This window comes from Typopeltis vanoorti, chromosome 5, assembly GCF_054136105.1.
Source record: "Typopeltis vanoorti isolate ZY-2024b chromosome 5, IOZ_Tvanoo_1.0, whole genome shotgun sequence".
NCBI lineage: Eukaryota > Metazoa > Arthropoda > Arachnida > Uropygi > Thelyphonidae > Typopeltis > Typopeltis vanoorti.
The window spans coordinates 92,753,687-92,769,061 of NC_143553.1; the positions used below are offsets into that span (position 1 = coordinate 92,753,687).

Genomic DNA, 15,375 nt, shown 5'->3' on the forward strand with positions numbered 1-15,375 from the left:
CCTTTAATAAAATTATTGCATCAAGGAATAAAGTTGCTTTTTTCCCCCCCTAAACAATATCTTAAATCTATTTGAACAGTCAAAACTCCCAATTCATCACTTAAAAAATCTACAAGTATACAAGATCACTTGTTCATATGGGATTTTCTATAAGGGGACAAACAGGCTAGGTAGGAAAGATACACAGCAGAGACAAAGCAGAAACAAAAGATACACAGCAGAGACATCAGTTACCACTGCAGCATGCGAAAATGGTCTACAATGAATATGATTTCTTCAATTAGTACATTAAAAAAAAATCATCAGAAATATTAAAAAAAAAAAAAAAGCCTAAAATCAGTGTAACAAGAACCAAGGCATGATCCTATACCACATTTAGTCATCCTTTATCACAAACGTGGTGATAAAGGATAACCAGATCTCTTCTCATCATTTTACTAGCCATCATAATACAATAATAATTGCAATTGCTTACCATTGTTAATCTTTTTCATATATATATATATATATATATATATATATATATATATACTTTTTTTTTTATTTATTGAGTACTTTTAGTTTCATGTACTATGTATGCAAAAATAATACAGTAGTAAAGGGGTAACTCATTAAAATAATTTGTCAGTCTCCATTTGGAATTTAAATTAGACTTAATGTTTAATATTAAGTTAAATGTCTTCATCTACAAGTCTCAAAAGCAAATGATGAGGGAGTGGAATACACTGCCAGAATGTGTTAGGAATACTAATAGTATGAAAGAATTTAAAGTTCAGTATGATAGATAATGTGTGGCTTGCTGAATGAGACCTTCCATGATAGTCTTTTGACTCTATGGAGGTTTGTTATAATAATATCTGTTCTTATGCTAGTTTGCCTGTTATGTTGGAGGAAGCACTTGAGTTTCTTGGAGGAAACCCTGTTGTTTCTATATGTGATGCTGGCTAACTCACTTATCATGGAAAAACTCTTTATAAAGATTTCTCATGTAATGAAAAGAATTGAACCTAGGTCTTTTCAAGGGTATCTATCATGATATTCTTCTGACTATACTATGGAAGCCATAGAACAACTCAGGGAATGTATCTTAAACATTATGTTTAAGATATTGTGTTCTAATCTTATGTTTATTTCAAACGTCATGCCATTTTTTGTAATTATAATAATTATTATAGATTAAAATTAAATTATAATTGAAATTGATTATAAATGAAAACTAATTGCATTTTTTTTCCCACTTTTGTTAAACCATGTTTATTGTAACATTTACTGCTTTTTGTCATTAAATAAATGTTTCTATATACTTACAGATAGAAAGGATTTTGAAATTAAGAGTGTACATTCTGCATAAAGAATAAAACTTTCTAATTATGATATGTAAAAATTGCATCCGGCGATGGCGTCTGTGGATTCGACCTGTTGTTATGGCTGTCTATGGTTTGATTATTGTTGTGCTTTTACCACTTTGTAGTTGGTATTTTAAAAAGAGAGGTGCTAGACCTACAGATCAAGCATGGTTTAGTGGAGGAATTTTTGTTTTGATGGCTCTTCCTATCACTTTCTGGGAAATTACACAACATTTAGTCCATTATACGAAACCACATCTTCAGAAACATATTATCAGGTAATATATTTATCAAGTATTTATGCTTTTTTTATTATTGCTTTACCAGAATGTATTGTGTTTTTTTATCTTTTCATAAAAATGTAAAACTAGAATATGTGATTTCATCCTTTTAGTTGTCTGGAAATTGAAGAAACAGCAAAAATTTAGCAAATTAAGAAATGTAGTTTGATACAAAAGCACTTTTAGTAGCATCTGAAAAAAAAAAGAAGTTCTTTTACTTGGGAATAAGGAAAACGAAAGCTGATCAAGTGTAGTTCTTGAATTTTTGGAGATTTCGCACTTCACCGAGAGAATAATATCTTTATCACATTTAATGTCATTTTCATCAGTAATAACAAGAAAGGACTGCAAAGCAAACCATTATTGCAACCACTTTGATAATAGCATTTTCCATCATGAAAAGACTATAAATATGAAAATCTGCAGGAAGCATCAGCTGTAATCTCAGTAGCAAAACTATTTACACATTTTAGCTCTTGAAGTATACAGTTAGTGAAGATGGAAAATTAAATATAGATAGATAACAGAATAAAAATAAGGCTGGTATGGAATTTATTTGTATAAATTTATAAGAGATAGAGAGAAATTAGCCAAAACACTAGACTGGCGGTATATAAGGCAGTATGAACATCTTAATTTTTGGATCTGAAAGCTGGGTTTAGTTCACTGCTTCCCAAACTGTGGGTCATGACCCCCCCCCGGGGGGGTGTTATATAATGAAAACAAATTTAAAATGTTTTAAGACTAAGTAGATTTTTTTTATCTTAAAAGAAAAGTATTTAATTATTATTGTTATTTTTTTTTGTTATTTTTTATATTTTAATAGAAAAAATCACACGTTGGTGTTGGTTGATAAATTTTGTTTCCTGCGTATTTTAGCGCTTAATGAATATTAGTAAATATATGCTTATTCATATAAGTTTAATTTCAAAGGTACTGGTAAGAAGCACAAAAAAGCTTAGAAATTCAAAATCTTGTGCTCATTTAAAATGGCCAAGTTTTTCGTGCTTTAAATTAATATTTCATTGCTAGTGTACACAGGTGCTGGCAACGTGCGGGAAAGAAATACACTTAGAGTGCAGGGCAACTGAGCTGATAGCACAGATCACATACATCAGAACTATAAATGCCAGGGATTTTTAGTTCGGATATATAAATGCCTGGCACACCATAGATCTTGTTAGTCTGTGGTGTGCCAGTATCAGTATGTGGTGCTATTATTTGATCTAGTCTACTTTAAAAATTTAACCCTGAGATGGATAAATGGTTGATAAAAAAAAAAAAATCCACTGAACAATCAGCAGAAGCAGAAACAGGCTCACAAACAACAGTATCTCATATTTTATCAGAACAGTTTGCATCGTCTTCAGCGCCAGATGGTAAGAGGCAAAAAATGTCGTATGAAAATATTTTAAAATGTGATCCTTCTTATTTGAAATGTGGGTTTGTACCATCATATAATGATCCAAATAAACCTATGTGTGTAATCTGCTGGAAACAGTTATCAAATGATTTCATGTGACCCAGAAAACTTAGTCATTTAGATACTGTTCATGGGGAATATAAGTGTAAGACAATTGTTTTTCAAAGAAAGGCTGAAGAATTAAAATGACAAACTAAATTTTTTCATGTCATATTGAATGACAAATTAGTAAAAGTATCTTTGTGAAACAGCATTTTCATCGTTATTGGTAATAAAAAATAAACACAGGTCCTGCTTGTCAATTGAAGCATTGGAAAGAAATCTAAGAATTGCAGTTTCAGATATTTTACCTGATATTGACTTTTTGTGTAGTAGTATTGAAACATATCCATCACATTAAATTGTTATTAAATTCTTCTTTTATGTTTTTAATCCTTACTTTGTTTATTACTAATCGTTTTATGTTTCATGTGCTTGTACTGCAAATGTACAATAACAATATATCTATCTATATAAAAATATAAGATAATGTGCCATTGTAGGCGTAGACGTCTGTGGGTAATTGGTTCAAAAGATATATTTCGGTGATTACACCACATTTTTTATTGTTCAATTATACAAAATACTGAAATAATAGTTCCCGACAAGTTTCATAAATCGTAGGATTTACATCTTCAGGGGGTAAATAGTATAATTTAAAGTTTAAACAAGAGAATTAATAAATACAAATCATAACCATCTGGCTATTCATAAACTCAAATAACAGAATGCAGATATAAAACGTTATTGACAGTTGAACAATACTGGACGATGTCATGTATTGTTCTCGTTCATACATTCTGAGCTCAGATTGAGGTAGATTTTTTATTAGAGCCAACCCAATGCAATAAAAATCAAGGTTTAATTCTCCATCAAGTGTGGTCAGCTCTAATAAAAAATCTACCTCAATCTGAGCTCGGAATGTATGAACGAGAACAAGAACACATGACATCGTCCAGTATTGTTCAACGTCAATAACGTTTTATATCTGCATTCTGTTATTTGAGTTTATGAATAGCCAGATGGTTATGATTTGTATTTATTAATTCTCTTGTTTAAACTTTAAGTTATACTATTTACCCCCTGAAGATGTAAATCCTACGATTTACGAAACTTGTCGGGAACTATTATTTCAGTATTTTGTATAACTGAATAATAAAAAATGTGGTGTAATCACCGAAATATATGATGTGCCATGTCAAATGTATATGTAAAATGCTAAAAATGTAATATTTGCATATGATTTTTGCAATATTCGCTGTATATGTTTTGTATTAAATATATTTTTATTTTTTTTATTATCCCATGGTATTATTACACCAGATCATAGAGTTCAAGTTCATGTATTTTATACAGCGCCTTTTCTGGGTTGTTATAGAGTTCACATTTGGAAATATTCATACAGTTTAGCAAATGCATTGGTGATGCTTCCTCGATGTTACAGATTTTGCAAGTGGGGAAGACTTTTATGCCATTGCTAAACTTGATTGATCTTGTGTGGCCGGTCTTGAGGCGAGAGATCATGGTAGTGGCACTGCGATTAAACTTGGAGTTGATGGTAGCTCCTGGATTTTCTGCTGAGTACCTGTGGTGAATCATGTCCTGAAGAATTGTTCATTTTATGTTTTCTTTTTGGGAGGTTTTAAAAAGATTGAAATCTGCGGTATCACTTGATGTTGCAGCCATTTTTGCTACTTCATCTGCAGTTTCGTTTCCCTTTAGTCCCACATGGGATGGGATCCATTGGAAGATTATTTCGGAATCCTTATGTAGTTTGTTTGTGCTTTTTTACTATGTCTCTAAGTATTTCTTGATGGCTAGTGTAGCAGTTCTTAATAGCTTGAAGGGCTGCTAAGGAATCTGTGAAAAATATAAACTCCTTGGTTTTGTTTGTCCAAATATTGCAGTGCTGTGTTAATGGCTATTAATTCTGCATGGTATGAGTTGCATCCAATACTGTTAGTTGTTTTTAGTTCTATATTATGAGAACCATAGATGAGTATGCCACTCCCAGAATTGCCATTTGGATTTTTGGAGCCATCTGTATAGATCTTTATTGAGTCAGGTCCATATTCCATTATTTTTGAAAGGGCTAATGATCTCTAGATTTCAGGGTTTTTTAGGCTTTCTTTCTCATGTTTCCCTATTTCAGAGTGATAACTGTATTTTTCCTGTCTTGATTTGGAGGAAATGCTGGATAGTCGGCTATTTTATTTGGACAATCCAAGGGAATTTTATTTTCTATGATTTCATGCATTGTTGATTTTTTCTTTATTCTGTTTGTTGGTTTCCAGTTTTTAAAAAGTTCACTTGTTCTGTGATGTGCAAGGTTGGCTTTTTTTCCTACAAATTTGGTAAGATTTTCTTGCCACCTAATTTTTAAAGGAACAAGGTTGGATTCGAATTCTGCTATTTTTCAGGAGTTGTATTCCTTGGTCCCCATATGATTTTAGCTGCATTTTTCTGAATTTTTATAAGCTTGTCTAAAGTGGTTTGTGATGTTTGCATCCAGATTGGCGAAGCATATTCCATTATGGGACGGATAATAGAGGTATATGTGACTTTTAAGGTTTTAGCATCGGCTCCCCACTCTTTATCTGAGATACTTTTCTTCTTCTTCTTCTACTACACGTTATTCCCTTCCTATGCAGGGTCCGCGTGTTACTTTAGATGCGACTTCTTGTTAGTACTACTCCCAACCGACCCGTCGCCTGGTCTGCCGCTGGGGGGGGGGGGGTATTTTATTGACTGTAGAGGCGTATGTTCACGGGGCCGGTTTGCCTGTTTGCGGGATGAAAAACGCCAGATAAACTGGTGGAAAAAACCTACTGACCGCACCCAAGACCGGCTAACTTGGCTATGCCTGAAGAAGATCCTCAAATTCCTCACGTCTGCAACGGGAATCGAACCTGGGACACTCCTTCCCCAGGCATATGGTTGCAATGCGCAAAGCCACTAGGCTCACCGCGCGGTATCTGAGATACTTTTAATATATTAAATTTAATGATACTTTTAATAATACTTAATTTAATAATACTTTTAATGTATGAAATATAAATACAATAAATATTATAATAATGTATGTCTGTATTACAATTTTTTTTTTTTCCGATGGGGGTACGTGAAATATTTTAATTTTTCCAAAGGGGCCTTTACATCCATAAGTTTGGGAAGCACTGGTTTAATTGATCAGAGATATGAGAATTCTGAAGAAAATTAGGTTAGTGATCTGATGGTATCAGTAGCAGAATATTAAAAATGAAGATATCAGAAAAGAACTTGACATTGTGTATGTCAAGGCCACTTGAGCATCTATGTTTGATTTCCAGATTATCAACTATTAGCCCACCACCTTCTATCTACTACACTCCTACTACAATTATTAACACACATTATATGTAGGCTGATTCGCTTTTGTAGTTGTGTGTGGGAACATCAGTAAATCCTAAATGCATCAACAGTAGGTTGATGCATATAAATCCTAAGTGCATCAACAGTAGGTTGATGCACTTAATATTTCTTTAGAAGATTGAAATGTAAGAGCTGATGGGATCAGAGATCAGACAAAATAGACCAGTTTGGAAACAAATCGTTGATGGAAACTAGTCATGAAACATTAACAGTATTATATTGTGTTGTTCTAATATCTAGAACATCCCATTATGTGATATATATACCAGAAATTGATAATTTAATTATTAATTGGACAAAATACACTGCATATTTTTATAATTGTAATCACAGGATTTCCATGAATTCATGACTCATTATAAGAAACCTGTTCTATACACCATAGTCTGTCATACGGGTACGAATGAATTGAAAGGTGATAAATTTGAGTGACAGAGTTAGAATGGTTAGTCTGTTGCTGCGGTACGACAGAGAGCAGTTTAGGAGGGGGGGGGGGCATAATTGCAAATGACATTATGCGTAGGTTATGCAGACGGTGTGGTGTGGAATGAGTTTGAAGGGCGAAAGGACTTATACAAGATGGATGGCCTGCATTTGAATGGACTTGGTGTGCGGAGACTGGAAAGAGTGTTGCTGAATGAAGTGAAAATGGATGTGCAAAACCAGGGAAACTAGAACTACCAAGGAGGGGGGGGGAATGGATATGCAGACATCAGTGAGACAGATGAGTGTAAGAATGTATATAATGTACCCGAGCCAGCACTAAGGACAAAAAATGAGAATGGGTCATTTAGAATAATGTATCAATATAGGGGTGGGACTAAGGGATCACTGCATTTCATGTATACTAATGCCAGGAGTATTAGGAAAAAAAAGGAAAGAATTTTTGGCCTTGATTGGCTCTTCCTGGCCACAGGTTATTGGCATTAGTGAAACATGGCTGACGGAAGAAGATATAGTTAGTGGGATAGAATGTGTAGGTTATAGTGTGTTTAGGAGGGACAGAGAGAATAAAATGGGGGAGGGGTATTATTGATGATAGCTGATGAACTGCAGCCAAGGAGAATTGAAGTTGTATCGCAGGATAGTGAAAGGAGCTCATTTGAGGCTATTTGGTGTGAGATTGAGACTGACAGAATAAAATATACGGTTGGGTGCTGCTATAGACCAGGTGATGGAATAGATGGTGGAGATAGTATGCATAGGGAAATTGATGAAATGAGTGGAAGGAGGGTAATTATTATGGGGGATTTCAACTATGGTAACATTGATTGGAAGGAGGAGAGGACACATGTGAGGAAGGAAAAGGATTTTATTCAGTTATTGAGGGATAACTATCTGAGACAGCATGTAATTGAAAATACTAGGGGTGTGAGAGTGCTTGACCTGGTAATAGCATCTGAGAATTTGACTGTAATGAATATGACCATGTTGCCACCGATTGGTGAGAGTGATCATAAGGTCTTGACCTGGGAGGTGGGTAAAGGTGTGGAAATTTCGATTAAGACAGGGTATATGTGGAATTACCATGCTGGCAAGTATGAAAGCTTAGGAGATTGCTTGGATCAGTGCCATGGCATGTACAACTGCAAGGACTGGATGTCGATAGAGCATGGGAAGTGGTCAAGGAGCATTTACAGGAGGTAATGGCTGATTGTATACCTAGGGTCCGAATAGTAAAACAAGTAGGGGTTAAATGGATGAATAACACCATTAAGCTTGAGCTGCAAAAAAAGAAACAACTGTGGAGGGAATTTAAAGAAAGGGGTGACCTGCAGGCACACGAATGGTATAAAGTGCAGGCCAGAAAGGTAACGAGTGTGGTAAAAAAAGCAAAAGCGGATTATGAAAGGAAACTAGCTTTGCAAGCAAAAGAGAATCCAAAACAGTTCGTTCAATATGCTGCAAGTAAGGAAAAAAACTGTACACGGTAAAATGATTGTAAGGAATGACGATGGTAAGGAGGTCACTGAATCAGTCGATATAGTGGAGTTACTGAGCGTGCACTTTGCAAAAGCATATCATCCAGGTGGTGACATTGAAAAAATGAAAGAACCATTAGTTTATACTGGAATAGTGATGAATGAAGTGGAGGTGACTAGTCTATTACAGAACCTTAATGTGAACACATCTGTGGGATTGGATGGTATACCGGCACGGGTCTTGCGTGAAGCGGCTAAAGAATTATCAGTGCCCTTGACCATGTTGTTTAATCTGAGTCTCGGGTCTGGCTTAGTCCCAAAGGTGTGGAAAGAGGGGAAAATAGTTTCACTGCATAAAGGAGAATCCAAGACTACGGTTGCAAATTACCGACCGATCAGCATATCAGGAGTCGTTGTCAAGGTCTTAGAGAAAGTAGTCAAGGGAAAAATACAGGAATGAATTGATGAAAACGAGATACTATACAGGGGACAGCATGGCTTTGTGAAGGGTAGATCATGCTTCAGTAACTTGCTCAAGTTTTATAACAAGGTGACGGCTGAACTGGATAAGGGAAATGGGTTTACAGTGATACTGCTGGACCTGGCAAAGGTGTTTGACAGGATACCACATGGAATACTAATCCGTAAACTACAACATATGGGAATGGATATAGGGTTGGTGAGGTGGATAGGTGGTTGTTTGATGGAGAGATATCAAAGAGTAGTTTATTCAGGAGTAGAGTCCAAAGGACGGCCTGTGACTAGTGGTGTGCCGCAGGGTTCTGTTCTTGGACCACTGCTGTTTAATCTGTTCATTAATGATATAGGGAAGGATCTGAGTGGAACAATTCATTTGTTCGCTGATGATGCAAAGTTGGGTAGGGCAATAGTGAATGCAGAAGATGTCAAAGTCTTGCAGGATGACTTAGATAGATTGGAGTTCTGGGCTAAGGAGAATGGATGTCAATTTAATGTGACAAAATGTAAGCTTATGCATTTTGGGGTGAAAAGATTAGCAGCAGTATACCACATTGGTGGAACTGTACTCCAAGAGATTGATGAGGCCAGGGACTTGGGAGTGTTGGTGGATAGGGAGATGAAGTTTAGGGGGCACACTGCAAAAGTAGCTAAATCAACTCACTTGGTTGTTGAAAAATACCTTGACGAGCAGGGACAAGCAAGTTATTGTACCTCTGTTACGAGCCTTGATAAGACCACATCTTGACTACTGTGCCCAGATTTGGTCACCTCGGTTCCTTCTTGATGGGGAGGAGGTGGGGAGGATCCAGAGGCGAGTGACTAAGATGATAACAGGTCTATGGAATGAACCATATGAGAACAGGTTGAAGATTTGTGGGTTGCAGAAACTAGTTGATAGGTGGAGGAGGGGAGATATGATTGAGATATTCAAATTGCTAAAGGGATTCTATAGGATTAATTCAGAGGATATTTTTGAGATCAGGACTGGTGGTGGGAGAACTAGGGGACACCTATGGAAGCTGGGCAAGAGTGTGGTTAGCAGGGGTGTTAGAGCTGGGTTCTTTACTTTTAGAGTGGTAAATGAGTGGAATAAGCTGCCAGAGTCTGTTGTGGGTGCTATGACGGTGAACGAGTTCAAGACAAGGTATGATAGATACTGTGAGAATGTAATCGCATAGTTGTGTGGACATGATGTTTAGGGCCTCCCTCGATGAGTCTAAGGACTCCTGGAGTCGCCCGAAATAATAATAATACAGTTTCTTAAACTATTTGTGTGCTATTTACTGTTGCACTGGCATCAACTTCTCAAGTAGTTTATTTTATGCACTTTGCCACTGTCCATGCAAAAAAAGGAAACTGCTCCCACCCTTAATCACCACCATGTTGTTCACTTTCTAGGAATGGCCTTTGTCATTATCTTTTCTCCTTGTTCTATCCTTATAAATATGATAAATATCAGCAGACAGTTTGAATGTCTTCTCTCAGTCATATTAAACCCTTCCCCACTTTGTCTTCTATCTACCCCAACTCTTCATGTTTCATTCATCTGTTTGTAGCCAGTGTATACCACAATCCTGATATTATTTTTGTTACTTGTCTTTGTACTTTCTCTAAAGTTTCTTTATCCTCTTCAAATCTCAGTTACCATGCCAGAGCATAGTAGTCATATGCGGTTCAAATACCCTTATATTTTCTTTCTTTAATGTCCTAAGTATTGCAGCATACTGAGATGTCTTCACCACTTCTTGCATTGTGTTTCCTGAACTTAAAATTTCTCTTTGTCTTCACGCTAGAATACCTGGCTTGCTACATTTTATGCAGTATAGTTCCACCATTAGAGTATTCAGCCTTCCATCTGTGGATTCCACAGATCAAAATCTTATGCTTAGTTATTAAATTGGCATTTCAAACTTATTTACCCACTTTTCCAGCCTATTCAAATTTTTCTGAAGAGTCACAACAGCATTACTATTACATATCATTACATCTCCTTGAAATCCAGTAACACAGATGTTAAAAAACATTGATTAGTGATTCCATTATCAACTGGGGTTGATAATGGAATCACTAATCAATGTTCACAAACGAATTTCAAAAAGACTAAAACAGAAAACGTACATCATTTTCAAATAGTAGTTATGCTTTCTATCCTCTGCCCAAAGCTATTATCCATAATTTATGTGCAACCTTTTATCCACATCTTTTATATTCAGAAGGTTCTGTTGTATTATTGGCTATAGAAATCATTCTCCTGATTTATTTGTTCTGCATTTCTTGCATTGATAATTTTGGTTAATGTCATCCTACATTCAATGTGCCCTTTGATATTTTGCTAGCAAGAAAGCAGAGAGAGAGAGAGAGAGAGAGAGAGAGCAATCCATTAAAAGTGCCATTTAGTGAATTGTTTACTATCAAGAGTGCAAAAAATAGGATTAAAGTATTCTACAGATTAGATTCTCACATACATTATAACAACCAAGAAATGCCAAAATATTCCTCCACAATTGATGTCTGATCAGTAGAGAACTATATGACTCCAGTTGCTTTCATCAGAATACAGCCAACCAAAGCATATATATATCACAACTTTCTTTTTCTGTCCCCTCCTCCTTTCCTACCTTTTTTTTTTTCCCTTTTTTCTGCAGAAACAAGTTGTCACTCTTCAGTCTACTTATCATAAAGACCTGGTACCTGTAATCAGTGAAAGACTAAATACTGGCTTCGCATCATTAACTGCGGAGTTTTCCAATGTGATTGATTATATTAGGATCTCATCTTTGTGATTGAGGATGGTGTGTGTGTGTGTGTGTGTGTGTGTGTGTGTGTGTGTGTGTGTGTGTGTGTGTGTGTGTGTGTGTGTGTGTGATCGAAGAGAGAGAGAAGAGAGAAAGAACAAACTGTATTTTTCCTATTCTAACATAGAGGATGCTTATAAATGCAATACTATTCGTAAGGTAAAAAGTATTGCATTGTATCCATTGTCAACTACTCTGAACCATGTTTGTTTAGTCTGTATTCAGTGATATGTAATGCATGGTGGTTGAAAAAGCATATGGAGGCAACACTTTTACCTTCACCACAAATATTCAAATTTAAATAGCTATTGGTTATTGTCTGATAACTGGTTATTTTTGTTAATCATTAATTCTATGCACAGATTTGGTCACATAGTCTTCAAAATGATGAAAAGATATTGGAAAGAGCCACAGGAAATTAACTAAGGCAGTTCCTGGTCTATGGAATGTTGAGTATGAAGAAAGGTTGCAAAGATGCAATTTTCAGAGTCCAGTGGATAGGAAGAAGGTGGGTGACATGATAGACACATACAAGTTGGTAAGGGTTGTTACAGGACTAACAGTGAAGAGGTTTTACATAACCTGGTGGGAGATCGATGAAGAACAAGAGGATATTACAAACTGTATAAGGAGGGTGTGAGAAGCATGGTTTCTTCCATGGAGAGTTGTGAATGATTGGAATGCATTGTCTGAGATTGTGGTATCTGCAGAGAATTTGAATATATTTAAGGTACAGCATGATGAGCTGTGTGTGTGTGACAAAGGGACCACCCTCACAAGAAGTTTTTGACTCCATGGAGGTCTTGGGATAATAATAATAAATTTAACTTAAAAGTAACATGCATTGTTAGAATTTGATACTGTGTTAATGTTATGTATGCCTTATTTTTTTTTCTTATTTCAAACCAATTTTTCTTGCAGCAGATGTGTTTATTTCCTTGATAATGGTTGTGAAGCTCAACCAAATTATTAGATAAAGATCCTCCCATAAGTTATCTTGTAATAGTTTTTAATATGTCAAAAGCATATAATGTCCCATGGAAACATTTTATTTGAATACCTTAGAACATAGAACTAGAGGAGATGACTGTGTTAAAAATATTACTGGTAATAACATCTTAATTGTGTTAAATTATCATAGCATCCTGGACAAAAATCCTTTGAGAATACATGCCAGAAAATGATGCTGATTATGAACATCTTACAGAATGTTTTAAGGAGAAATGAATAGATAACCACATTAAATATTTAGTATGTGTTCACTGGTTTACACTCATGATACACTTTAATAGAATGACTACAGCACAAAGAGAAATAATTAAACAGCAGATTTACTTATTTCTCTTTAGGAAAAAAAAGTTTTTAATTTAACATTTTAATTTAATTTTTTTTATTATTTAATATGTGTAGAAATGTGGAATAGGTGTCTAGAGAGAGCTTTGTTCACTGAGCATGCTGAAGTGCAAATTCAAGAAAACTTAAGCAATTAAGTTGGAAGCTGTGTGTGTGTGTGTGTGTGTGTGTGTGTGTGTGTGTGTGTGTGTGTGTGTGTGTGTGTGTGTGTGTGTGTGAAGGCACCCATGAGGTGAGCAAGTGTGAGAATGACCAAGTGTAGAATCTAGTCTCTCAAGCAGAATTATTGAATGGAGTAGTCAGTTCAGGAAGTAAGGGTAACTGAGGTCCTAAAGGGATGCTGTAGTTTCTACACACTAATGCCAGACATATCAGGAACAAGAGGGAGGAGTTTTGGGCATTGGTTAGTGCAACCTCGGTAAGTTAGAGGCATTAGTGAGACTTGGCTAACAGCAGATGGTGTGGTTACAGGGATAGAATGTGAAGGGTTTAGTATTTTCAGGGAAGATAGAGAAGATAGGATGGGGGGGGAGGGATACTGCTGATGAAAGCAGATGAATTGCAGCCAAAAAGAATAGAAGATAGGCAGGAGGATGGCAATTCATTTGAGCAGTCTGGTGTGAGATCAAAGCTGGTCAGACAAAATATACAATTGGTTGTTGATAGGCCTGGAGGTTCCAAGAATGATCTGGAAGACATGGCTTTGTTAAGGGTTGGTCATACCTAAGTAATTTACTAATTTTTTATAATACAGTGACATTGGATGAAAGAAGTGGCTATGTGATGATTCTGCTGGATTTTGCAAATGCATTTGACACATGGAACTCTGTTACGCAAATTAGAACAAATGGACATAGAAATGACACTGGTTATGTGGATAAGAGGACAGCTGCTGGACAGATATCAAAAAAGAGGTATATGGAGGATCAGCATCCAGGCAAAAGCAGGTGACTAGTAGTGTGGTGTGCTGCGCCACAAGGTTCAGTGCTAGTAGCACTACTATTTATTTTGCACATAAATGATATAGGAAATTACCTGAAAGGATATATTCAATTGTTTACTGATGATACAAAATTAGGTATGAGTAATATTTTAACAAGGCAATATGGAAAACTTGCAGATGATTTAAATAGGCTGTCAGAATGGGCAAAGATAATGGGTGTCAGTTTAATGCATTTTGCCTGATGTAAAGTTATTAATTTTAGAATAAATAGATTATAAGCTGTGTACCACATTGATGGAATTATACTCCAGGAAATAGATGCAGCTAGAGATTTAGGGGTGGTGGTAGACAGAAAGTTAAAGTTTAGAGGACATTTTGCTACAGGATTACTTGGCTATTGAAGAACACACACACACACACACACACTAACATGTAGAAATAAGGAAGTTGCTGTTCCTCTTTATAAGGCCTTGATAGGTCTGGTCTCCTAGGTTTCTTGGGGATGAGGCAGCAGTGGAGAAGATTCACAGGCGAGCAACCAAGATGTTAATTGGTCTGTGGAATGTTCCCTATGAGGATAGATTGAAGGTGCATCAATTGCAGAAGTTGGTTCATAAGAGAAAAAGAAGGGATATGATAGAAACATTTAAGTTGCTTAAAGGGTTTTATAGAATTGATGTAAAAGAAATGTTTCAGCACTTTGCTAGAGAGACGAGAACAAGAGGTTATCCTTGGAAGTTGAATAAAGGTGGGGTTAGTGTGGTTGTGAGGACTAGATTTTTTGCTTGGAAAGTTGTGAATTAATGGAATATGTTGCCAGAATTTGTTGTGCTTTGTCTGTTAATGGGTTCATGGAGAGTTATGATAGATTGTATGATTAGTTTGGGTGTCCTGCAGTGATTCTTTGGACTTTGTGGAGGTGTCCATGCAACAATAATAATGCAACTATCCTATTTTTTATTTTGTTCAAATCCTCAGTATTACTCTTCTACATTCGTGCTGTTTTACAATATGTAAGACAAAATATTTGTGCAGTAAATAATTTTTACTGTGATATACTTGTGATTTTATAATTATCTTCACAGGTTTCATTATACACAAAAATTAGTTGACGACAAGTTAGCACATCTCAGTCTCATATGGTTGGGGGAGGGTTCTTCCTCCCAGAAACTCAGGCAAACCAGCCAGAATAATACATGCAATTTACAGACATATAATACAGCACCTCATAACTTTAGTTGCTTCTGCTATAAATAAATAAAGCATACTGGGTGTCAAGTACCTCTCCTGTAACTAACAGACTCTTGGTTCAAATTCCACTGCATGAATGTTTGTGTAATTCTTTTGTGGTTATCCAGTATGGCATCACTTCTTTGTTTATT

The 15,375-nt window shown here is 35.8% G+C and overlaps 1 protein-coding gene across 1 annotated transcript in view; it reads left to right on the plus strand.

Annotated features, from left to right (window-relative positions):
- LOC150106653 (transmembrane protein 184C) overlaps positions 1-15,375 on the plus strand; it is a 200,380-nt gene that overhangs the window by 21,852 nt on the left and 163,153 nt on the right. Inside the window, exon 2 of the mRNA XM_090393251.1 lies at positions 1,311-1,624. Within this exon, the coding sequence (XP_090249377.1) occupies positions 1,371-1,624 (254 nt within the window). The 5' untranslated portion in view covers positions 1,311-1,370. The remainder of the gene's footprint in view (positions 1-1,310; positions 1,625-15,375) is intronic.